At 50.9% G+C, this 26,356-nt stretch overlaps 1 protein-coding gene across 5 annotated transcripts in view; it reads left to right on the forward strand.

The window, feature by feature from the left end:
* Positions 1-2,139: 2,139 nt before the first annotated feature.
* CMKLR1 (chemerin chemokine-like receptor 1) overlaps positions 2,140-26,356 on the forward strand; it is a 42,164-nt gene continuing 17,947 nt past the window's right edge. Inside the window, exons 1-2 of one of the 5 annotated variants that reach the window (XM_086348489.1) lie at positions 2,140-2,607; positions 2,895-3,046. Coding sequence is in view for 1 of the 5 variants with exons in the window: in XM_086348486.1 (XP_086204612.1) it covers positions 8,642-8,681 (40 nt within the window). In the remaining 4 variants the exon portion in view is untranslated. Of the gene's footprint in view, positions 2,608-2,894; positions 3,047-8,578; positions 8,682-26,356 lie in introns of those variants that run through there. The other 4 variants (XM_086348487.1, XM_086348493.1, XM_086348491.1 and 1 more) reach the window with 4 other exon arrangements.

The raw sequence follows: 26,356 nt of genomic DNA on the forward strand, positions 1-26,356 counted from the left end.
AGCGGGCGACTCAATAATAAACATGCTCATAGGAATTTTGTATAATAAAGTAATTGGACAAGTGTGCAATGGTGTGTTAAAACAACCTAATCACCCAGTTCCAAATACTGTCATAGTTGGATAAACTATGGTACACTGAATGAATGGAATCATTAGCAGCTCTTAAAATATGGTAAGGAATATAAACATAAGCACAAATACATATAATCATTAAATGCAAAAGCAGGTTGCAATATGGTACATAGAGATTGACTGAGTCACTTTACATTTATATAAAAAAAGTGTGTGTGTGTTCAAACCAACGTTTTAAAGATACTTATCTCTGGGGAACTGGGTTTAGGATGAAAAGAGAATTTATATTTAAACAACATGAGATCTGAACGTAGTTAAAAGTTTGATGTCATTTGTTAGCTTTCTAGAAATGGTACATGAATCTACATTCAATGATAGATCAGGTTTTTGCTTCCCAAAGGAAGAGAGTTCCAGAAAAACATCTATTTCTGCTTTATTGACTATGCCAAAGCCTTTGATTGTGTGGATCACAATAAACTGTGGAAAATTCGGAAAGAGATGGGAATACCAGACCACCTGACCTGCCTCTTGAGAAATTTGTATGCAGGTCAGGAAGCAACAGTTAGAACTGGACATGGAACAACAGACTGGTTCCAAATAGGAAAAGGAGTACGTCAAGGCTGTATATTGTCACCCTGCTTATTTAACTTCTATGCAGAGTACATTATGAGAAACACTGGGCTGGAAGAAGCACAAGCTGGGATCAAGATTGCCAGGAGAAATATCAATAACCTCAGATATGCAGATGACACCACCCTTATGGCAGAAAGTGAAGAGGAACTAAAAAGCCTCTTGATGAAAGTGAAAGAGGAGAGTGAAAAAGTTGGCTTAAAGCTCAACATTTAGAAAACGAAGATCACGGCATCTGATCCCATCACTTCATGGGAAATAGATGGGGAAACAGTGGAAACAGTGTCAGACTTTACTTTTTTGGGCTCCAAAATCACTGCAGATGGTGATTGCAGCCATGAAATTAAAAGACGCTTACTCCTTGGAAGGAAAGTTATGACCAACCTAGACAGCATATTCAAAAGCAGAGACATTACTTTGCCAACAAAGGTCCGTTTAGTCAAGGCTATGGTTTTTCCAGTGGTCATGTATGGATGTGAGAGTTGGACTGTGAAGAAAGCTGAGCGCCGAAGAATTGATGCTTTTGAACTGTGGTGTTGGAGAAGACTCTTGAGAGTCCCTTGGACAGAGATCCAACCAGTCCATCCTAAAGGAGATGAGTCCTGGGTGTTCTTTGGAAGGACTGATGCTGAAGCTGAAACTCCAATATTTTAGCCACCTCATGCGAAGAGTTGATTCATTAGAAAAGACTCTGATGCTGGGAGGGATTGAGGGCAGGAGGAGGAGGGGACGACAGAGGATGAGATGGTTGGATGGCATCACTGACTCGATGGACATGAGTTTGGGTGAACTCTGGAAGTTGGTGATGGACAGGGAGGCCTGGCGTGCTGCAATTCATGGGTCACAAAATGTTGGACAGGAGTGAGCGGCTGAACTGAACTGAACATTTACTAAAGGACTGCCCCTGGTGGCTTAGTGGTAAAGAATCCGCCTACTGAGGCAGGAGATGCTGGTTTGATCCCTGGGTCAGGAAGATCCGCTGGAGGAGGAAATGGCAACCCACTCCCATATTCTCACCTAGAAAATTCCAAGGACAGAGGAGCCTGGTGAGCTACAGTCCATGGGGTTGCAAACAGTCAGACCCAACTTAGCAAGTCAACCACGACAACAACATTTGCTAAAATCCAATATTACAGGACATTTACATTTTTGTTCATTAGATGCTGCAAAAAACCTCATTGCTATTTTAATTTACCAAAAAAAAAAAAAAAAAAGGAAACACAAGGTCGTGAGGCCACGGATAGGGGCAGGAAGCAGGAAGGGCATCCAGGTGGAAGGAACCGCATGCACAAAGGCCTGGGGTGGGGGTGACGGGCAGCGGGACGTCAGGCAGCCACGCTCCTGCGTAGTCTGTCTGGAGCTCCGGAGGCTCTTGCTGGGAGCAGACGCGCTTCCCACAGCTGCCCCGGGGCCTGCATGTGCTCCTGGTTTGTGCTCAGACGGTGGGCAGCGCTCCCAGCTCCCAGACGGGCGGGTCGTCCCGGGCAGACCTCGCCACCAGCCGCCGCCCGCCCGCCACCGGCAGCCTCCCCAGAAGGCCCCCACTCCGCGCAGCTGGCCTCCCCCGCCCTTGGTCAGCCCCGCTTCCTGCCCCTCCCTCTCTCCTCCCTCCAGCTGTTTCTCTGGCAGAGTCCTGTCCCATTCAGCCCCCAGTGAGCAAAGAGGGCAGGACAGACCGGGGGTCTCCCTGGGAGCCTCCGGGGGATGAGGATGTTCTGGGGGTGCCGTGCTCTGGGGTCTCTGGGGGGCCCATGAATGAGGGGGTGAACTGCTTTCTTGGGCGAACGGCCCCAAAGAACGGTGTGACTTCGAGAAAGAAGTTGGGGAACACGCGTCTCCTGCACAACCTCGAGTGACCTGAAGTCACGGGACCCCGGGAAGACCTGGGTGAGACCAGCCACAAAGGTATCTAGCTCGGCTCTGACATTGATTGCCCAGAGGGGTCGGGTTGCAGGGGTGGGGGGCGTGGGAAACAGTAATAGAGAAGTTCTTTGGCTCTTGGTAAAATGTAATTTTTGTCAAAATGGAAATAGCTCTATTATGATTTTCAGATTTCCAAAGTAATGCATGCCAATTGGAAAAACCCAGCGAGGTCACCATAGTTATAAAAAGCAGCGAACTCTGTGTTTCTCTTCTGTTAATGCTCACGACAAACCTACAAAGGAGGCACTTTCATTGTCCACATCTTACAGGTGAAGAAACTGAGACTCAGATTGGGGGAGCTCAACGCTGTGCAGGCAGGTAGCGGGGTGCGGAGCTGAAAGTCTGTATAACCCACATTCTTAGCTGCTGGATTGTCCTACCTCTCAGCTACAGAGAAGAAAGAGGGGTTCTTAACCCAGAGGTGAGCCTTCAGGTGCCTCTCTGTATCACTCACCGACTCCCTGACCAACCTGTGATGTTTGTGGAGTGCCTACAATGTAGCAGCCACATGGGAGCATCTAAATGTGGACATACACCCCCTTTTCTGACATCTTGTGTGGTACCCTGTAGTGAAAGTGTTAGTCGCCCAGTCCTACTCTTTGCGATCCCATGGACCGTAGCCCCCCAGTCTCCTCTGTCCAAGGAATTCTCCAGGCAAGAATACTGGAGTGGGTAGCCGTTCCTTTCTCCAGGGGGTCTTCCCAACCCCGGGATCAAACTTGGGTCTCCTGCATTACAGGCAGATTCTTTACGGTCTGCGCCGTCAGGGAAGCCCATGTTTGGTACCCTCCCTTGTCCTTAACCACAGATCATGAACCTTCATCCGTATTATCTATGTTTGTCCAATATGCATTTTAAAGGCTGCATGGAGAAGCTGGCTTGGGATTTATTAATCATCCTTCCACGTGGTTGCTTCCTTTTTTTTTTTTCATTATTATAAACAGAGCTGCAGTGGCTGCTCCTAGTACATCATCTTTGCCTGTGTGTCCTGTGGACAGCTTTCCCAAGGTGAAATTGTGTGTTTTTAAAGCCTTCAAGGCTTTTAGCCACATCGCCCTAGAAGGTTGACCTGGCACAATACTGGGGTGTGATATTCTCACAGCCTCATCTACACTGGTTGTCACTGTCTCCTAAAATTTCCCTGATGGGAAAGGTGAGAATAGCATCTGGCTGCTTGAGTTTTCATTTGTTCATTCATGCTGAGTATCCTCTACAATCCTGTTATTCACTTTTGTGACTATCCTGTTCAAGTCCATCCCCATTTTTTTTTTTTTTCCTCTTGCTGGCATGTTTGTCTTTTTTCTCATTGATGTTTACGAGTTCTTTGTATATGAAGGATATGGATCCTTTGCCAGTGCTATCTACTGAAAGTTCCAGTCCCCCCTCTGCTTTCAGATGAGCGTGTTTTAAGTAGGTGAGCCATTTGGACCAGCGTTTGGCAAAATTACAGGCAAATAGCACATCATTATACTCAAGTACCTGCTATTTGATGTCAGTCTGATCACTCGGACCTATGTAGTTCAGAGAGGCCAGAGGACAAGTGGCCAAGTCTCAGGTCTGTCTTCTCTCTCTGTTCAAGTGCCTGGCTCCCAGCTTCCTTTTTGCCACCCCCCGACCTCCTCTTCAAGATCAATCTTCCCTGTGGTTCTTGCTGTCAATTTAGAGTGAGTTGAATTAGACTCAGGACTTTTCAAAGGGCCATCCTGGGACCATGAGCATCAGTTTTTTTGAGTTGGGAGTCTGCATTTTGAACCAGCACCCCTGACAATCTTGAGAACCACTGAGCTGGAATCCTTGAACATCCCCTTTGCCCAGGTTTCTGGGTTCTTTGCTGTACACTGAGCTTCTTTTTTTCATTCCTAAGCAAGTATCTATGCACTTCTGCGAGTCTACATTTCCTATGTCAGCAGTTAAAGCCAGGAGGCAATGGTGGAGAAGAAGCGAAACTCAGTCTCATACCACAGAAAGTCAGATCACATTAGCAGTCATCCAGCCTGTGGGCTTTGACATTATTTTAAGCCACAGACTGCTTTCCTCTGATGAAAATACATGGAGAAGTGCATTTTAAAGATAGATAAAAGTGATGTTATTCTAGTGGAGGACTCCAGATGGCAGCTCATTGAACCTCACTGTCACTGCTGAAGGGCCTTTAGGAACCTTCATGGCTCTGGGGGGCAGATTGAAAACTAGAAAATCTACTCCAGATTGTTAAAGACACCAATGTTTTTAACCATTGTTGAATTTGCTACGTGACCTTAGGCAAGGTACGCCCATTCTCTGGCCCTAAGCACCTTATTTGAAAATAAGGAGGTTGAATGTTGTATTAGTCAGGGTCGCAGTTGCAGTAACAAATAGACCCAACGTGTACAATGGCTCAAAGCAAACAGACGTGTGTTATAAGTCAGGCATTTGTGAATGGAGCCTGGGCCTCTTCCACAGTGATTCAGCGTGCCATCGCACCTGGCTGCTATCCCTTAGACATCATCCCTGAGGAAAGAGTGCATAGGGGAGGGATGTTTGCTTCTTAACTGCTTCCTGCCACACACAGGAACTGGTCGTGGAACCAATCTAGTTGCAAAGGAGGCTGTGAGATATAGCTCGTGGCTAAGCTGGTTCTTTCCCACCTATAGCTGTGTACTGTGGAAGGGAGAACGAGTTTCTGTGGACGGCTCACTGTCTCCCCCACAAATACGGTGACCTCTTGGGTCCCTTCCAGTCTCTGGTTCTAAATTCTGAATTTTTGTTAGTTGATCTTAGAGTTAACGCAGTGATGTTGGGCCCACAAATACTTTCCTATCCTCAAGATAATCCCTATCAAATACACCGAGTAAATGTCCACATTCCAGGCCCCTAAACATGGACTTTCCTGGAACATGGGCAACTGCCATTCTGTTTCACTCCTGGAAAAAGGAAACAAAAATAACAATGTTATTGAGCTAAGCACTTTTACTGAACCAAAGGATTTTGTATCCACAATCCCATTAAATCTCTCTACAACCCTCATGGAGAAGCTTCATGATTAGCATTCCCATTTATTTTATTTTTACTTATTTTTGTGTGTGTCACTTGTGTTTATGTTTTTATATTTTTATTAAAAAAATTTTTTTTGGCCACACTGCATGGTTTTGGGGATCTTAGTTCCCTGACCAGGGATCGAGCTTATGCCCCCAACAGTAAAGTACAGAGTCTTAACCACCCGACCGCCAGGGAAGTCACAGCAATTTTTTTTTTCACATGAAGAAAGTGAGGCTCAGGAGGTAAAGGGACTTGCCCAGGGTCACACAGCTCAGACGCAAAAGAACTGAGATTTGAACTCAGAAAATCTCACTCCTGTCCTAGGGTCCCACTGCACACCGGAGTGCATGTGTACAAGGCTGAGTGTGTGTGAGTGCGTGTGTGCGATAAGGGTCAGAGTTTTCCTCGGGCTGTATTTCCCCAGGGTGGGGTATAAGAAAGTGGAAGTGCAGGAATCGTGGTCCAAATCCCCAGAATGGGCCAAACTTGCTTATTAGAAGGCAGCTGGGTGGGTGTCTTGGGCCAAGGAAGCCCAGCACGACTAAGTACTACAGTCACCAGCCAGAAAAAAGAGAAGGGGCAGCATGTGAGCACGCAGCCTGAGGCCGTCCGTGGGTGCTAGATGTCACTGAGGCCTTGGCCTGGCACATAGTAGGTGCTTGTGGATGATTTCCTGTGAATAAACTGCAGGAGTTGGTGATGGACAGGGAAGCCTGGTGTGCTGCAGTCCAGGGGGTCGCAGAGTCAGACACGACTGAGCAACTGTACTGAACGGAACTGAACTGAAAACCCACGGGGAACAAAAGCTGCACCTGTGCGAGAACTCAAGATGGGTCAGGTTTAGTCCCTGTTCTGAAGGTCTTGGGGGAGGGAAGGCAAGCCGGTCACAGACTTTTCTTCAGTCACTCAGGCAACATTTATGAGCTCCTGCTCTGTATCTGGCCCTCCCCAAGGCACTTCCTGCTTTTGTGGGACTTTGGAGGGGTCGGGGGTCGTAGTTATGTTTGCCCCCATACTAGATCTGAGGAAAGTGAGGCCCTGATTGGCTGAGTGACATCCCCAAGGTCCCTTGGTGAGATTAGGGACCTGGTGTTGATCTGGCCCCCAGGCCAGGATTCCCTCTGTGGCCCTAGCTGAGGTCTCAGGCCTGGGGTGCAGGCTGGCAGTCACTTTGTGCTGCTTCTGAGTCCCAGGACGTGGCGTTTTTCAGGCAAAATGAGGAGACATGTTAATTTACTCCTCTTTTGGAACCTCTCTATTTTTGCCGCGTTGGCACAAGCATGATAGAGAGAGAGTAGCATTTCTTGCCCCGCTGGGTGGAAGCCAGAGGCCTTGTTAATTCTGTTGCTGCAGTCAGGTTGGCACAGACTCTGTAGCCTCAGGCTCTAGAATTCAGATCTGTCTTTGCCTTTTCACCTCCTGCCTCCTCTGTGCCCTTTTCTCTAAGGTGGGGGGATACTCTCAGGGCTGTTGGGGGTTAAACACATACACATATACAGGAGTACTTCCTGGTGAACTTCCCTGGTGGCTCAGATGGTAAAGAATCTGCCTGCAATGCAGGAGACCTGGGTTCGATGCCTAGGTTGGGAAGATCCCCTGGGGAAGGAAATGGCTACCCATTCCAGTATTCTTGCCTGGAGAATCCCATGCACAGGGGAGCTTGGTGGGCAACAATCTATGGGGTCCCAAAGAGTCGAACATGACTGAGCGACTGACACACTTTCAGACAGGAGCACAAAGCGCATGGCCAGCTCGATGAAGGCACTTCTATTTTTATTCTTGGGGAAGTGGGTATTGATATTCGCCTTTGAATGTCAAGGTTGATGTGGGCATCTTGTGCCTTGTGATCCCAAGTTGTCAGGGCAGGAAAGGTCATTTTGGCTAGGCTCAAGGTTTCGTGCCTTGCCCTGTGGGCTCTGGTGGGTGGGAAGGGGAGTGCTCCACCCACCATAGACTCTCTGGCAACCTTGGAAGTGTCAGCAGCTGAGTCAGCAGAGGGGGTCAGCTGCTCTTCAGGCACACTGTCAGAATCGGTTCCGCTTTTCTTGGGGTACATGTCTCGGATCCTCTGATCTTAGCCCTGGGATCCCGCTGAGGGCAGCTCTTGTGCAAGGAGGTGGGGGTGTAGGGTGATTGGTGCAAGAAACAGCAGCGAGCACACTCAGTTTTTCCTTCTGGGGGTCATGGGTCAGAGAGACTTGAGGGCTGGTGGGGTGCAGCCAGGTAGACCCGGGTTCTGCTCCTGGGAACCAGTTACCTCCGTGAGCTGGGGCAAGTCACACGACCTCTCTGAGTCTCAGTTTCCTTTTGTCTCAGAATTTTTTAAAATGATTTTTTTGATGTGGACCATTTTTAAAGTCTGTATGGAATTTGTGACAATATTGCTTCTGCTTTACAGTTTGGGTTTTTGGCTCCAAGGCAGGTGAGACCTTAGTTTCCTGGTCAGGGAGCGAACACGCAAACCCTGCATTAGAAAGCAAAGTCTTAACCACTGGACCACCAGAGAACTCCCCATTCGAGTTGTTGAGAGAACATCTGCCATGCTAAGTTAGTGATCTGGGGTGGTGTTTAGGGACAGGGGACATTCAAAACATGCCCATCCCTTGTTAGTGGATTTTGTTCGAACGTTTGTCAGAATCTATGATTTCCTGGATGTGGAATGAATGAGGAGCTCAGATAGTCAGTGTATGAGGCTGCTGCTGCTATAACAACCACTGCAGACTTTGTGGCTTAAAACAATATACATTTATGATCTCAGCTTTCTGGAGCTCAGAAGTCTCAAAAGAGTTTCACCCACAGCTTTGCAACCTAGAGCTTATTGCTAAAGTCACTCCCGTCAGTGCCCGCCTGGTGCATTCAGTGTGCGAACTCTCACAGGAGCAAAGAGGGCGTAGCTTTGATTGGGGAAATCAGGAAATAGTGTCTGGTGATGGGAGCATATATTTGATCTGCTTCCAAGGATGAGTTGGCCTTGAGTGCCTGGAGGAAAAATTGGCCAGAAATGAAAGATATTTCTGGCTGGGAGAGCGGCATGAGCAGAGGTTTGGAGGTTTGATGTGTGTGGGGTATCTGGTGTGGCGGGTGGAAGCAGGGAGCGACCGGAGGCAGTCTGGATGTTCTGGAGGGCCTCAAAGGTCCCACCCAACTTTCTGGGTGGTCCAGTATCCTCCATTTCACCGGAACAGCATCTTATTGTCCCCTGACCTTGCCCTCCCCAAACTCGGCACTTAAACTCAAACATTTGGACCATCGAAGATTCCAGACGATCCCAAGATAATTGAGTTTGAAATTCCAACTTGGCAAAAGGGTATGTTGGTTTCGGGATTTATCTCCTGGATCGTCTGGCCCAGAAACCAGTTCAGAGGGGAGAATATTTCTCTGCATTGGTGGCTTTCTGGACTGGATGTTGGGTCTCCTCCTCTAGGATGCCCAGGACTTGCTGATAGCTGTAGGCATCGAGCTTGGGACAAACAAGGGGCTTCCTTCAGGGTGAAAGAGAGCTGATTTAGGATGACAGCTGTGGCTGACATGGGATGTGTTTCCTTGGGGAGAGGGCCACTACCCGCTGGTGCCAGATGAACCAGGCTGAGCATTGAAGGGTCTGCTGCGTCCCCGTTGCCAGGGGTAGAGCTGACTGACGGCAAGAGCAGGTCTTCTGGGAGCATGGGCAATTTTCAGTCTCTTTTATGACAGATGCGACTCACTGGGGGCCTCTTCAACGGTCAGGGATTTGGGCCAAGAAGCAAAAGGACGTCCCTTGATTGAGAAAAGAGTGGCTACCCAGGGTAAAAGCAGGACTCTGCTGGCTCATGGACCTGTCCTGAAACCTGCTCCTGCCCTCGCTGGCTGTGAGACCTCAGAAAGGACATTTAACTTCTCTGAGCCTCAGTTTCCACCATTGTAAATTGGGGGTGAAAAAAGGACCTTCCTCATGGTTGGGGGGAGCATTGGATGGTTTGCATAAGACGCTGAGTGGCACAGAGTTGGGGCTGAAAACCAAATATGGCCTGAACATGAGGGGCCTGGCTCAGATGTCGGGGGAGGGGAGAGCTGTGGGAACCAGAAGTCCTGAGCCAGGAGAGGCTAGAAATGCCAGGGATGGAGGGTGCCAGGGTCAGAGCCTAACCCCGGCTTCCCTTCCCCCACTTGCTGGTGTGGCCTGAAAACACAGCAGGATCTGGGAGGAGACCTCAGATCACCATCCCTCCTTTCCTGGGGGGCAGTGGGGCCTGGCCGGCTTACACGGGCCTTTTTTATCTGTGTTTCCTCATCTCCTGTGAAAAATCCCAGGCATGAAGGGAAATCAGAAGCAGGGTTCTGGGGAAGGGCAGGGCAGCTTCCCGGAGTCTGACTGGGGGATGCCCTTTATCTCCCTATCACTGATTCCCGGTGGGCCTGGGATCCATCAGCCTGGGGCCTGGGGTCTCCTCCCTGTCTCTGGGCTGGCCTCTGCTCCGTGCATCCTGTCTGCTCCATATTCTCGGCCTCTCCCCATTCTGGCAGCTCACATTTCCCGGGGGGCTGGGAAGCCAGCAGCACCCCAAAGTTCCTCCTTCTCAGAGCTTTTTAAAAGCAAGTTTATTATCTTCGGCTCTGCTGGGTCTTCATTGCTGCAGGCTTTCCTCTGGTCGTGGTGGGTGGGGGTTGCTCTCTAATTGTGGTGTGCAGGCTTCTCATTGTGGCGGCTTTAGGTGCTAGGGCTTCTGTAGTCACGGCACACGGGCTCAGCAGTTGTGGTGCATGCATGGGTCTAGTTATTCCTCGGCATGTGAGATCTTCCTGGACCAGGGATCGAACCTCTGTCTCCTGCACTGGTAGTCAGATTCTTTACCACTGAGCCACCAGGGAAGCCCCCCAGAAGTTGTTTCCACTGCCTGGGGGATTGGTAGTTTTCACTCACCAAGGCTTAGCTGGACTTTTGCCCAGTCCTACTTCCTGCTGCCAAGATCCTCTTTGGGGACCAGTCATTCCTCTCTTGGTATCACGCAGACTCATCACAAAAGTTGGAGATGGGGCAAAGGGCCCCATTTTACAGCCGAGGAAACTGAGGCTCAGAGGGACTGTGGGTGCTCACTGCCCCCCTACCCTTCCACCCCTAATTCACAGCCGCCCTCTCTGCTTTGGGAACACCTCCCAACCCTCAGTGAAAGTGAAAGTCGCTCAGTCATGTCCGACTCTTTGTGACCCCATGGACTGTAGCCCAGCAGGCTCCTCTATCTGTGGGATTCTCTGGGCAAGAATACCGGAGTGGGTAGCTGTTCCCTTCTCCAGGGGATCTTCCCAACCCGGGGATCGAACCCAGGTCTCCCGAATTGCAGGCGGATTCTTTAGTGCCACTGAGGGTACACTGGTTGCAGAAAAAGCCAGTGCAACCCTCAGCGGCCCTGGCCTTTTGTCCTTCCATGGGGCTCACAGAGTATCGATTCAGTTTGGCATTAGGCAGACCTGGGTTCGAATGCTGAGTCCCTTAAGGACCAGCTGGGTGACCTCGGGTCGGCTCCTGTCTCTCACCTGTAAACAAGACTGATGGCAGGTTCTTCCCTGAGTCATGGGGGTGAGAACAAAAGGAGACAATCCATGTAAAGGGCTTAGCAGTGGGCCCCGCACTTAATGGGTCCCTGCGAAGACTTCTGGGCCCTAAAGATGGGGTGCCTGGCGGGTCCTCCATAAATACTTTCTGAAATGAGATTGACTTCTTTAATCATCCTCTTCTGCTCCAATCCCCAGTCTGTTAGCAGCTGTGTTTTTTTATTTTTTTCCCCTGTAAGGGATGAGGCTCAGTTGGAGACTGAGATCAGAGAGGTTAATTGGCTTCCTAAGGCCACACAGCTCATAACAAAGGGAGTCAGGCTGCCGATGCCTCACCCTACATTGGCCTGGACACCACAAGAGCTGTTCCTAACCTCCTGGTCTTCTGTCCAGAGCCCACCTGCCCTCCTCCTCTGTGATTTCCAGTTCTTTCCACTGATGTCACACTCTCCCTACACCAATTAGGGTTAGCTCACGTATCTTCCCCAGTGGCTCAGCGGTAGAGAATCTGCCTTCAGTGCAGGAGCCGCAGGAGACTTGGGTTTGATCCCTGGGTTGGGAAGATCATGGCAACCCACTCCAATATTCTTGCCTGGAGAATCCTCATGTACAGAGGAGCCTGGTGGGCTACAGTCCATGGGGTCGCAGAGTCGGACACCACTGAAGCAACTTAGCAGGCACATGTCTTCCATAGCTCGATCAAAACATGAATGAATCTCACGAGCCATTCCTCAGAAGCCTGTTCTCATCTAGACATTCCACTGAAAACCAAAGGGATCGACTCCTTCACCTGAGGCGTCAGCAGCTGACGACAGCTCGCAGGAGAGGGGTTGGTGAGCCTGGTGCCTCCAGCCAGCATGGAGCATCCTCCATGGTGGACCCCCAGGCTCTGCGCACAGGTGAGGGGGAGGGGAGACTGCTCAGGGATGCTCCAGGGGGTTAGTAAGGGGCAGCCTCCCTGGCTTCAAGGACCCTAGGACAGGCAGAGTCTGAGTTAGTTCCGTGAACGTCTGTGTTACAACTTCCTCACTCCTCCACTGGGACCTCTCTGTTCCTCCCTTTTCTTGTAGAATTGCAGTGACTTTTATTTTTTTAAATGTGACAAAGATGCATATCAGCAGAGCTGAGAAACTGAGCCTGGGAGGCCATGGGGGTAAGTGTTGCAATCTTGGCAACCCCTCGTCTACACTGCCTGCCTGCCTGCTGGCCTGCGGCTTTCTGTCAGAGCCTGCGGGCTGCTGTGGTTAAAGCATGGTCAAGGCTGCGTCCTGTGACGTGGATGAGGAGCCTGGGGTCCCGTCCCCTTCTGCTGAACTGGTAAAACTGTCCTCTGACTCAGGGAGCCTTCCTTCCCTGTGCGTGTGTTGGAACCGGTGCTGGGAGACGAGGGGGAGAAGCCCGTCTCGTCCAGGTGTCTTCGGAGAGGCAGGATGGTGTGGTGGTCAGGACTTCTGGAATCCAACCGCTTGGCTGCAAATTTCTCATCTTCCTAGCTCTTCAGCCTCGGTTTCCTCATCTGTGAAGTGGGGGTAATGCTGCCTTGCGGGCCCTGTAAGGCGAGAGTTGGGGGAACATGGGCTTCCCAAGTGGTGCTGGGAATAAAGGATCTGCCTGCCGATGCAGGAGATGCAAGCAACCTGGGTTCGATCCCTGGGTTGGGAAGATCCGCTGGAGGAGGGAATGGCAACCCAGTCCAGTATTCTTGCCTGGAGAATCCCCATGGACAGAGGAGCCTGGCGGGCCACAGTCCACGAGGTCGCACAGAGTCGGACACAACTGAGCGAGTAACATTTTGCAGAAACATGGATCTAGGGGAGGGAATATTTTAATTTTTAATTTTTATTATTTTGGTACTGGCTGCCACTGGTTGTTTAAAGGAAAGAACCTGGGGTTGGGGAAGTTGGACATGTGAGGGACACGCTTAGCTTGGGGCCCAGAGTTCGGTACATGCGTGGCATTTGCGATTTGGTCACTAGCTATCTGTGGCCCCAGGGCAAATTCAGCGACAGGTTCAGCCCCTTTCTGCTTTCTTGCTGCGGGGCTTTGGCAGGTTGCTGCGCCTTGCTGAGAGCCGTGTTCTGGAGAACTGGGGCTCTGCCAGCTCCATCCCTGGTGTTTGCATGGACATGGGGGTGACCTCAGAGGTGGCCCTGGCCCCCGGGGCAGCGAGCAGTTCTGGGAGCACCTGAAAGGCCTCTCTGGGCGTCATCCTTGTCCCCTGGGGTGGGTGTGGAGGTGGTGGTGACTGGCTGGTTTCTCCCCTCGGATGTCACAGGGAAAGGTTGGGGGCACCCCCAGACACTCAGGTTCCTTAGGCGGTTTGGAAGCTCATGAGCCAAGCTGAAGGCAGGCTGCCTCGTCCCTGCCTTTTTCCTTTCTCCTTTCTTCAGCGGCCCGGGCTCTGAGCCAGCCGACATCTCCCAGAACTTGAGTGGATGGATCTTTGGGCAAAACCAAGCACTTCCCCGTCCCTGGCAAAAGGGTCCTCAAGGCCAGATGCTGGCTGCATCCTGGGTGGTTCTCCACTCTGGGAGTTGGCTGCAGTCAGAGGAAGCATGCCCCAGCTGACCAAGAAACATACCCCGGGCGCCCACCCTGCACCCAGCATGCCATGGCTCCTTATTAACCGTCTGCAGGGAATGAACACAGGAGCCCCGTGAGCAGCGGGCCACTCCCGGATACTTTGGGGACCTTCACTTGAAGCCCCCTCTTTCCCTTAGGGAAAACCAATCCTCACTAGAGTTATTCTGAGGTCGTGTGCCTTGTTTTTAAAACACACAAAATTATTTTGAGGCCATACCCTGTTAAAGGGACTTCCTTAGTAGCTCAGGTGGTAAAGAATCTGCTTGCAGTGTAGGAGACCCAGGTCCGATTCCTGGGTCGGGAAGATCCCCTGGAGAATGAAATGGCAACCCACACCTGTATTCTTGCCTGGGAAAATCCCATGGACAGAGGAGCCTGACAGGCTACAGTCCATGGGGTTGCAAAGAGTCAGACATGACTAAGCGACTTCACTCACTTCACACTGTTTTAAAAAAAAAGCATGGGAATTTTGTGTTCAGCACCATAATATTCCTGGCCATTTAAAGACCAGAATTGTGTCCCTTGGAAATCTTTGGTCCAGCCCCACAGAGAAGCCCCATCGCTATGGCTCATCCAGAGAGACCCGGGGTAGGGAATGCCTGGGTCGTCAGGTCTGAGGGGTGCCCTCATAGACTTCCTTTGCCTTTCCACTGTGTAGGTGAGGAAGTAAAGGCACAGAGAGGTTAAGTGACTTGCCCAAGGTCACATAGCTGGTAAGGGCAGAGCCAGAGTTTGGACCCAGAGGGCTTTAACCGCAGCGCTTGCAGTCCCAGAAGAGGAAACTGAGGCCCAAATGTGACGTCAGAGGAAGAGGCCTGGTGTCCAGTCCATTTCTCCAGCCATGCTGGCTCCTGAGGTTGGCCCGGCAGTGTCTGAGCCCTGCCTCCTCAATGCTGGGCCAGAGGGCACCTTCCAGCTCAGGGTCCTTTGGAAGATTTGTGGGCTCGTGGCTCAGAGAGGGGAAGAGAATTGTGCAGATTCTCTGAAATTTAGGAGCAGAGTTGAGCCTGGAACACAGACCTCTTATCTCTTCTTGGTTTCCCTCTGGGGGAGATTGAAGGTTTGGGCCGAGAACACAGAGCTGTGATGCAGGTCTCAGCTTCCTTGGGTGTCAAATGATGGCATTGACAACCCCAGCCTACTGGAACCTGTTATCTGGCCCTGTTTTTCAAACCAGCCTGCAAAGAAATGAAAAAACAGACGACAGAGTGAGTTTTTCTCATAAAGTGTTTACGTCTTATAAAGGAGAGGCCCCGTCCCATCGATTTTTATCGGTCTTAGGCACCGTTTGTTTCCTGGAATGGTGAGGATGGTTAAGGACGGTTTTCAGTTTGCCGTGCCCTTGCTGGGTCAACATGAAAAACTGGCAGCTCCGGGACAGTCTTGGAAGCGTGTGGGAAATGTAACTGGGTCGTGAGATCCCACAGTTTGGAGTTCGCTTGAGCTGAGAAGGTCTCTTGGGTTCCTTCAAGGTGAGGCTGAGGTGAGGATGCCCAGAAGGGACGGAGAAGCTGCCGTGGAGGTGAAGGCTCCAGCTGCCAGCGGGGCTGGACTGCAGAGGGAAGGAGGTACCTGGCATGCCGTGGGTGCCGGATGAGGGCGACAGGATACGACGGTTGCCATGTGAGGGCTCATTCGTGACTCAGAGTCTGGGCAGCAGGCGAGGAGAGAGAGAACCAGGGAAGAGAAGGTGACAGGGGGAGATGCTGGTCACGGACCAGGAGACACAAGGCAGGGAGGAGAAGCAGAACCCAGAGGCGGGGCTAGGAGCCTGATCCAGCTGGGAGCGAGCGGGGCTGAGTGCGGAGAAGTTGAGGGGCTCTCCAGAGCCTCTTTTGAAGTAGGGGAAACACAGGAGAGAACAAATAAAAGACAGAGACTTGGCTTTTGAGCTAGGTATCTTTTATTTAAACTTTTTTTTTTTTTTTTGTATTGGAGTATAGCCGATTAACAAACGATGTCACGTTAGTTTCAGGTCAGTAGCCAAGGGACTCAGCCACACTTACACAAGTATCCCCTTCTCACCCGAACTCCCCTCCCGTCCTGGCTGCTCCGTAACATTGAGCAGAGTTCCCTCTGCTCTCCAGCAGGTCCTTGTTGGTTTAGATGTCTATCTTGGGTGGAGTAGCCCCAGAAGCAGAGCCTGAGGCGAGGGTTCGGTGAATGGGAGGTGGCCAGGGCGTGTCTCAGGCAGGGCTGGGACCTGGGGGAGCAGAGGGAGGCAGGGTCACGCCTGTTCCGGTTGGTGCTCATCGTGACTGCACGTTCTGACATTTTGCTCATCAAGCAGGTTACATATTAGTTTTGATTTTTAAATATTGCCACGGAAGTATTATTTATCCCGATGAGTGAGCTTGGCGAGGCATATCCTTGCTTTTGGATTCAAAGGTCTGTCAAGGGGAGAAGCTTAGCAAGAATCTGGTCTCAAGTGGAGACCAGCCTCAGCCTGATCCCAACAGGGAACCCTGGACCCTGAATTGTCCCTCACGGAAGTGAGGGAGGAGCAGCTCACTGCTTGGTTGGGGGCATTTCTTGGGAGAAGGGGACAGCTATGAGCTGTGATATTTAGCAGTCTGCGGCTGTGAGCTGGGTGCCCGCCTCTCGCCTGTAAATGTGATCTGGGCTTACACCATCAACACCTATTATAATATTCTTTGTGGTTCTTTGAGAGATGGCAGTAAAATTTTGAATTAATTGTAAGTGCTTATGTCTATCAGCTTATGTCTTTGAATATGACTAAGATAGAGCTTCCGGGCCCCGCTTCTATTCATTCCTGTTGTACAATGGTTGAATGAATGAATGCTTTGCAGCAAGGAGGGTGTCCTGGCTGGAGGGGAGGGGTGAGGAGCAGGATGGTCAGTGGAGCTGGTGTGTGTGTGGCCCCACCTGAGGGGTGGGCTCCTGTCAAGTTGTTGATTCATTTCCTTGGAAGGTGGGAGGTGGGGAGAGGAAGGCCAAGTGAAGTAAGGAGCTGTGACTCTGGCCATGGGAAGAAGAGCAGAGGGAAGAGGAATCTGGCTTTGGGTTTCTTAGAAGGGGGAGTTGCTTCCTCTCTGCTTGCCGGGTACCTGGCAGATAGTATGTGCGCATTAAGGTTTCCTGAATGTATAAATGAGAAATCTGTAATCTGTCATCAGTGTGAAAGAAGCTCCAAGAGGAGGTTTTGTAGAGTCACAGTCTCTGATGACTGGACCACATTCACGTCTGGGGCAAGCTACACCATCGTAAGAACTGTAATCACACTTGACAACCATAATAGTAGAAATAGTGATGGGTAGTTTACTGAGAACTTAACGTGGACCAGGCATTGTTCTGGGTGCTTTATATTCCTTCTCTTATTTAGCTTTAATACCAACTTTGAGGAGTATGTACTATTTCTGTCCCATTTTACAGATCTAGAAACTGAGGCACAGAGAATTTAAGTGACAAAGACGCCTCACAGGTCGTAAGTGGCAGAACTGGGATTTGAGCTGGGATGGTCTGGCTCTAGAACCTACCCACTTCACTACCACTTATTGACCATGGCTTTGGGATCAAGTTCTGGCTCTCTTTTCTAGCTGTGTGACCTTGGGCAAGTTTCTTGACCCCTCTGAGCTTCAGTTTTTGCAGTTGTGAGGTGAGGGTAGTATCAGGGCTCTTGGGAGGCTGGAGCAAAGTGAGGGATGGGAAGGATCCTGAGGGCTGACGGTGGTGGTTCCCATGACTCAGCATCATGGCAGTTTCAAGGGTCCCCACTTGTGGCTTCAAAGTGCGGGGGCTCTTGGAAACCTACACCAGTAAGTCATTGCCAGGGTTCTTGGCAGGAGGGTGAGGAAAAGGGAGGAGGGAGACAAAGCCTCCTCTGTCAGCCCCTGGGGCCCGCCCCAAGTTGGGAAGATGTGAATGCTACAGAGAGAGAGATGAGGAGTGCCTGGGCGTGGGGTGGGCACCCTGTTGCCCGCCAAGATTCGTTCTTCATGAGAAATGGGTGGAAAATTACTTTGGATCCTTTCCTGAGAGGCTGGGAAGGCAAGGGCCAATTCACGGAGGGGAGAGGTTTCTCCACACCCCAGGCGTGTGATCCTGGCTTTATTTTAAAACAGAATGCAACCTGCAAACACCTTCAAGTTGGCAGCTGCCGGGGGCTGTCAAGGTTGCCAAACTAGCTCCAGGAAATGGCATCCCGTGGGTTCAGGCACCAGGCTCTGAGCTCGGGGTCAACACTGGAAATCTGGCTAGTCCATCATGACCCTGTTGTCTGTAGCCTGATTCTTCCAGCCTAAGTGCCTTCTTCTCTGAGAAACTGCAGGGTCTGGCTCTACCCTTCAGTGTTGTTGAGGGACCCTCGGGGCTAAATCCGTCTCCCTCACTCTGGAGACTGTTTCATACACCGCAGAATTCTTTTCTGATTCCAGTCTACATGGCTCTGAATCTTTTTTTTTTTTTTAATAGATTAAAGCACAGAACAGCCAGTGAAAAGTGAGGGCTTAAAACTTGCTTGCTCATCATAAAAGGATTTCAGAACCCCAGACACTACGAAGAATAAGTGAGGAATGACATATGCACACACACACAATGATTTCTTATAATTATTAAATCTTGGGGCTTCCCTGGTGGCTCAGAGGTTAAAGCATCTGCATAGAATGCAGGATACCTGGGTTCGATCCCTGGGTTGGGAAGATCCCCTGGAGAAGGAAATGGCAACCCACTCCAGTACTCTTGCCTAGAGAATCCCATGGAGGGAGGAGCCTGGTAGGCTACAGTCCACGGGGTTGAGAAGAGTCGGACACAACTGAGCGACTTCAGGACAGGACAGGAGGAACACATACATGATGGTGAACTCTAATGTTAAAAAACTGGAAACAAGCCAAGTGCTCATCCTTAGGAGACTGGTTAAGTAAATGATGGCAAATCCAATAATGAAATACTATGCAGCCATGAAAAAGGGTGGGTACTTTTTACATACTGATAGAAAATCATCTCCAAGGTACATTGCTGGGTAAAAAGGACGAGATGACAAGTAGTGTGTCACAGACCAACTTTAGTGCAAAACAGGGAAGCACTCAGGATATATGTTTGTTTTTGTTTAAAGATACTCTGAATGGGCTCAGATGGTAAAGAATCTGCCTGCAATGCAGGAGAACAAGGTTCAATCCCTGGGTCGGGAAGATCCACTGGGAAGGGAATGGCAACCCATTTCAATATTCTTGCCTGGAGAATCCCATGGACAGAGAAGCCTGGCAGGCTATAGTCTGTGGGGTCTCAAAGAGTTGGACACGACTGAGCAATTAACATGCACACACACACTCTGAAAGGAAACATAAGACACTAATAATAGGATTTGGGTGCTGTGGGGACTGGGTGGATGGTGGTAGGTAAGGAATGAGGATTTGCATTCTTATCTTTTTATAATTTTAGATACTTTTGAATGTCATCAATTAGATGGAGTCACATTGCCTAGTCAAAAATTTCTATTAGAAAAGCCAAATTAGAATTGTGCAGGGATGCCCATTAGGCTAATAGCAAGTGCTGTTATGAAGTAGGATTATAAACACTAATGTCTGTGGATTTCTTGTAATATTGTACATTAGCTCCTCTACCTGACTCCAGCTTCCTCGATGTCGCAAGGAGAAGGTTCGTTGTGGTCCACTTGAATGTAGCCCTAGAGGGTCCTGTTCGAGGCTTATGTAGGATCCACTCCTCTTTCTAGCATCACAGCATCCTAGTGGCTAAGACATGCTCCTGGTGGTCCCTGGTGGCCTTGGGTGGTCCCGCCAATGTCTCACAGCGCACTGGCCATCTCATTCCAAGAGACTCCTTGAATGCCTGACCCCTCGATGAAGTGTTGGCAGAAGGGAAATGTGTCCTCGTGGGCTGATAGCCAATGGACACAGAGTTCCTCTGCAGAAAGTAATGACTGAAAAGCTGTGCTCTTAGGGGTTGCGGGTGTCCTTGCCAGCATCCTCTTTCTACAGATCAGGGTAACAGACAGGCAAGCCCGGGGCAGTGCATGCCATGACGTCCCAGGCCTGTTCCCGACTGGTGAAGAGCATGGTAGGGTTTAGTCTTTGTCATAGAAAATAATGTCCTGCTGGGCTTCCCTGGTGGTTCAGATGGTAAAGGATCTGCCTGCAGTGAGGGAGACTGGGGTTCGATCCCTGGGTCAGGAAGATCCCCTGGAGAAGGGAATGGCAACCCACTCCAGTATTCTTGCCTGGAGAATCCCATGTACAGAGGAACCTGGTGGGCTACAGTCCATGGGGTTGCAAAGAGTCGGACACGACTGAGCAACTCACACTGCCGTGCTAAGAGTATCAAAACATCAGAGAAATGGCATCGGGGAGAATGCCTCGAGGGCCCCATAGTTCAGGCCCTTTCCCAGACATTCTAGAAATTTCTTCACATGAGGCCAGCAGTGCATAACCCTGGGTGTCTAGACGAAAGCAAATAATCACTGCTTTCTTGGCACGTCTGGGGAAAGCAGCTCCTGCTAACGGCCTTTGGGGACAGAGCTGCCAGCCTACAGGAAGGGCCGCTGCATTCAGGCAGCTGGTTTGGAAGCTTCAGGCAGCCGGAACCTCAAGGCTGCATCCACCATCAGCTCGTCACCAAGGATGCTGACCTGTATGCATCCTGCCGCGTCCCCTGGACAAAGTTCCTTCTGCTCCTGGTCCCCGAAGGTTTCACTTTCCCCCAGCATGGGTTTGTTTTAAGCCAAGGGGCACGTGACTCCTGTAACTGATTTTGCTTTTCCAGGCTAGGAATCTGGTGCGCCTGCTGTGTGGCCCACCCAGACTAAGTATTTAGGACATTACTTATCGTCTGCATTTTTCCCCTCAGCCCTGGCTCCGTTCTCTGTCTCCACCCACATTTCCCTTCCTCCTTTCCCTCTCACTCTTAATTCACGTTCCCTTGGATACGTGAGCCTCTGTGGAGCTTCACCTCTGACCCCCAGCCCTTCTGGATCAAGTACATAAGCCGGGACACAAGCAAACACATAATTTGAAAAAAAAAAAAAAAAAAGCCTGCAAGTCAAAGCAGCCTGTGGAGCACCCCCCCTTCTCTGGCCCCGGGGGAAACAGCCATTCCTGTCGGTAGGGGTCAGCAGGTAAGGGGTTAAGAACGGTCCAGAGGAAGTGCTGGTCAAGGTTACAGTGAGGAAGTGGCCACGGCCAGGGAAAGGAGGTGGCGGCTTATCCTGTGTGACTCTAGGGGGCTGAACCAGGCTTGAGGGCAATGTGGTAGGTTGCTGGAGTTCAGTTTAGTAAAAAAAAAAGGAAGAACTTTCTAATGACTTGGTGGGTTTTTCTAGAAGTTCTACTGTGGAGGTTTGGGAGGAGAGAGAGAGGAGACCTTCTCTGGAAAGTAGCAGAACCCAGGGAGAGATTTTTTTTTTTTTTCTGTTGATTTGGTTCTGAGCGATGAACTCAAGGGCCAAGTGACTCCCGAGGGGAGGTCTTAAGTTGGAGGGTCCCCCATTTCAAGGTAAAAGCAAGTCTCAGAAACCAACTGACTTACCAAGAGGGTTCCGCTTCCCGCTGCCTGTGTGATGATGTTTGGCATCTTTCTAAGCTCCAGCAGGCACCAGTTTTCGCCCACGCTTCTCTCTATAGCATCCCCACACCTAGCATGGTGCCTGGCAAAGATCTGTGAAATTTAATCGAACGAAAACCTAAAACAAAGTTTGTTTTCTTTTCTTTTCTTTTTTTAATGATGGCAGAGCCAGAATACAAATGCAACGTTATCTGGCTCCAGAAGTAGTCACTTTCTTTAAACATTACAGACACGGGGTTTGTTTGTTGGAGCCAGTATTTTTATATAGGTAGGGCCACCTACTCGTCCTGATTTGCCTGGAATGTTCTGGTTTTAGCACCACAAGTCCCATTTCTCAGGACACCCTCAAACTGGGATGATTGGTCAACCTATACACCCTGTATGTGTGATCCCATGAAAACTTTGCATTGGCCCACTCCGCAGATGAACAAACTGAGTCATGACCCAAGATCTCAGGGGCCCAGTTGGCCCTGGTACACTTTGCTGCAGCTGTGTAAGGCTTAAGCTCTCCTTGGCTCCAGGATGCTCTCCTTTGTCTGTAACGTGGGGGTGGCACCCCTTGATGCTCTAGCCTCTCCAGCAATGGCTTATAGGATTCTGGAATTTCCTCTGGACTTCAGCTGTCTGTCTTTTCCCGTTGAGGGTGGGAAGCAATATTCCCAGGGACACCCTTTCTGGGTTAGGGTTGAGTTTCTCCTTGGGAAGAGGTGACGGCACAGCGACGGGGTCAGGGTTGGGGGCAGCCTGTCCTTCCTCCTCCCCTTCCCTCCCCACCCCCTCCTCGAGCCTGGGAACAGGGTGGGACCGTGTATGTTAACTACTTCACCAAGACCAGCCCTTCCGTCAGCTGGCTGGGCTGGAGCCAGGCTATTCCAAGGGGCCAGAGCCTGCCTGAGTGCCCCAGGGGCCCTGCATCGGGTGCTGGCAGCCTGGGCGGCTTGGGGCTCCAGGATCTCTCAGTGGTCCTCCCTGCTGGACAGGCTTCTGCAGCCCCCTACCTGCCCTGGAGCATGGTGGGTGGCAACTGCATTTGACTAGACGTGGCTGTGAAGGGTGCCTGAGGGCTCTTTCAGGCGGGGTTGTGGATATGTGAGACACTGCTGCCCTGCCTGCCCTGTGCATGGGGCAGAGGGAGTCAGTAGGTGCACGAACAAAGAGCCTTGCACACAGCGGAGCCCCCAGCCACCAAGGGCAGTCACAGAGTCACAGTGATTGAAGATGTGGGCATCAGAACAGCCCAGGATCAGATCTCACCTCTGCCTCTTCCTAAGTGTGAGATCTTGGGCATTCCTTTCTGTGCCTCAGTTTCCACATCTGCCAAACGGGAACAAAAATGCCCACCTTGAAGATTTGCTCTGAGTAGAGATACTGGGTATGCAGCTGGTGCCTGACAAGTAAGGGTTAATGTTATCACCACCCCCTACCCCAGCCTCAGGGTGGTTTTGGCTCCTCCCACCCCAGGACGTCACCCAAGGATGTCAGAAAGACCCAAGAGAGGAATGGATGCAGGATACTTGTCACAGCCTTGCAGGCCTGGCAGCCCACGCAGGGGGCTTGGAAGCGCTGTGATAAGGACAGGGGAACATCTTAAACAGCTGTGTGGGTTGCAGCTGGAGTGCCCTGGAGCACGGGCTCTGCAGGCCCACAGATCCAAGTTCAAGTCCTGCCTCCACCTGGGCTGCCTGGTGACCCTGATCTGGTTCCTTTCAGAGCCTGAGTTTCAGCACCTGCTGAGTGAGGATGATAAGCATTCCCGCCCGGGTGGGGCTGAGGATGGGGAGAGAAGGAAGGCGAGTGTCCAGCCAGGCGCGCCGGGTCGTGTCAGCACCATCATTCCCTGTCTTCTCACCTCTTTGCCGGCTGCTCTGCCTGCCTTTGTGTAGAGGGGGTACTGAGGCTGGGAGGAGTGAGAGGAAAGGAGAAGGGCACCCCCAGCAGAGGGACTCGCAAGAGCAAAGGCCTGGAGGCCTTGAACACCACGCTTGGGGCACTGGGCTCCTGGGGCACAGAGAGAAGTTGTCTTGGAAGGATGTGGGTGCTGAGTTCGGCCCCTCTCAGCTTCCCATGAACCCTGCAGCCCCGTCCTGGGTGGGTGCGTGCAGGTCACCGACCTCCCTCTGGCTGCCCAAAGGGAACAGAGTCCAGTGCTCACACCCAGGGACCCTCCCTTCCTCTCTCGGCCGCTTATCTCCACCTGGCCTCCCGATCTGGGCTGCCTTTTCCCCTTGACCTCCCCTGCCCGGAGCCCGGGAACCTCAGGATCACACACACACGTGCCTCCCGTGTACACGCTTGTGGCCTTGTTTTCATCAGGAGTGAGATAACAAGAGCCAGGATCTATGTAAGCACTCTCCATAAGTCTAGTTATTTAATCTCAGAATAGTGCAGTGCAAGAGAAGTCACTTCATTTTCTCCCACTTTGCAGATGGGGAAACCAAGGCACAAGGCAAGTAAATGATTCTCCCCTGGTCCCCAGCTAAGATTAAATCCAGGCAACATGACTCCTGAGCTGGGCACTCAGCCCCTCCACCATTCGGCCTCCGTGAGAGCTTGAGTTTGATGGGCTGGTTGTTTGGCCTGACCAGACAGGGAAAATGCTTGCCTAAAATCACACAGCAAGACGGGGACAGGATGGGAGGTTGTGTCAGTTTGAGCTCTAAGCTGTGCACTCAGTGTATTCCTCAGGTTTGCTGGAGTGGAAGATGGGGAGGGGGGTCAAGTTGTATCCTTGGGAGGTCCCATTAACCTGTCATTTAGCATAAACCATTCTCTCCCTGCCTCTCTCCACACCCACAACCCAGCCCTGAACCAACCTGAGCCAGTGAATGACAGGTAGGCGGTGGGGAGTGGGTGGGAGGGGAGGGGTGTCAGCCCCCAGGCCATTATTACTTTTACTGTAGTTAATTGTGGGGGAGTTAAAAATAGAAGTCCAGTGATGGACTTCAAGGCCCAGCAGCAGGGTTTACTAGACACCGGTTTTGGGTGGAGGATGCCTTTCTGAATCCAAAAATCAGACCCCAGAGTCTGCTCTTTTGTCTACACCCATGCTCCTGGACTTACTGCCTCCCACTGGCATCCCAGCATGAACATACCTTGTATGCTCTGAATTTTCCTTGGCATTGCCCAAGGATGGGGAATCAGTGTTGTCATGGTGACCCGATTTCATCCATGGCATTAGGGATTCTGGGGGCAGGGGTTGAGTCTCAGCCCCTGCGACTGGCCAGTGTGACCTGGCTTTTCCTGTGAAGACTCATCTCAGTGTATCCTGTCCCCACTTCTCTGCTATTCCAAGATTTTTCTTGGAGCATTGGCGGTTGCCATGGAAACAGCTTTTGAGGCAAATGTGCCCATGTGAGCTGAGGAAGAATTCCTCAAGAAAATGGGGAGATTGCCATACTCCCCGACTCTGTGAGGGGGGCCCTTGATTTCTGGAGTCTCCAAAGACTGCTGCTTCTGGGTAGACCTGGAGCTGGAGGATTTTCAGTCAGCTCATCAGGCCCTTTGCTAGCCTCTTGCCTCCAGTCTCTCCTCTTCCAAGGCAGTCCCCATATCAGTCACGTGGGTTAGAGCTGGGGTCGTTTTAGAAAAATGGACACCTTTCTGCTTAAAATCCACCCATACCCCCTATTACCCACGGGATAAATTTGGTGACTTGCAGGAGGTCTTATAATCTGACCCCTCTTCTTTTCTCAGCCATATCTCCTGCCCTCCCTGCAAAATCCCTGCCCCCCCACCCCCACTCTCTAATCTCACATTACCCAGCTGTACCTTTGCAGTTTCCTCTGCAAAGGTGCCTTGTCTCCCCACCACTCCATTAAGAAAAGGCTCATACCCTCCAAGTCTCAACTAAAATGTTACCTCCTCCAAGAAGCCTCCCCTGCTTTCTCTGGTCACCTTCCCTTTGCTTTGTACAGAGCCAGGGCCACAGACTCAGCCAGCAACAGGGTCAGGCAGGAGGCATGATTGACTAACTTCGGAACATTCTCCGCTTCTACAAAGAATCCACGCTGTCCCATGAAAGCTGAAAGTGAGAATGACTTGGTTCATCTTTCTCCCACCAGATTGCTCTTGTTTCGACAATAGAGCCTGGGCAGGCTCTGTGGTGAACTGCAGCTGATTCATTGCCCCAGAGTCAAGGAAACTATAGGCAAGTTGCCAAGAACCCCATCCGGTCTGTGATGTAGGCCCAGGAGGGCTAGTTAGCTGCAAGGCTGGATTTTAGGTGATATCTCAGAGCACTCACTGTGCCGTGTTCCTGCACCCACCTCCCCTACTGTGGAGCATAGACTCCCACAGCCTCCAATAAGGTGTGTGGCTCTTAGAAGGTATATTCACAAGCTGCCTTTTGAATGGATGCTTGAATGAATGGAGCCATGCTCTTTTCTGAACCTGTGAAACCTGCTTCTGCCTCAGGGCCTTTGCACTGGCCCTTCCCACTGTCTGAAGAGCTCTCCCATCAGACAGTGATATATCTTCCTCTCCCTGTTTTCAAGTCTGCTCAAAGGTAATCTCTATCAGAGCCCTTCTCTGAACACTCTGCCTGAAGTAGCATCCGCCCTCATCTCTATGCCCCACTCCTCTTTATATTTTAGTTCACAGCGTATGTCACCACCTGTTATATTCATTTCATTTTCCCAGCATTTACATAGTGCTTCCAACAAACCAGACCAGCTTCTGAACATGCCCAGCGTAAACTCATTTAATCCCTGGAGCAACCCTGGGAGGGAAGAGCTATCACCCCCATTTTTCAGATGAGGAAACCGAGGCCCAGAGAGGTGTGGTGACTTGCCCACAGTCGCACAGCTGGTGAGTGTCAGGGCAGGGATTCAAACCCAGGCAGTCTGACTCCAGACTTTTTGTCTCCTTTCTTACGATCCACACTTTCGAGAATGCCAGCCCCTCCAGGGAAGCCGCGTGTCTGTTTTGTTCCCTGATGTAACCCCTGGGCCTATGACACAATAGGCATTTAATAAATAATTCTTGAAAGGATGGAGGAAGGAAGAAAGGAGGATCAGAGAACTTGAGGGAAGAATCCTTGGCCTTCCAAGCTTTCCGTTAGCCCAACATCAAG

This window comes from Bos grunniens, chromosome 17 (genome assembly GCF_055505025.1).
Source record: "Bos grunniens cultivar Pamir isolate PY7600 chromosome 17, Bosgru_T2T1.0, whole genome shotgun sequence".
NCBI classification, from domain to species: Eukaryota; Metazoa; Chordata; class Mammalia; order Artiodactyla; family Bovidae; genus Bos; species Bos grunniens.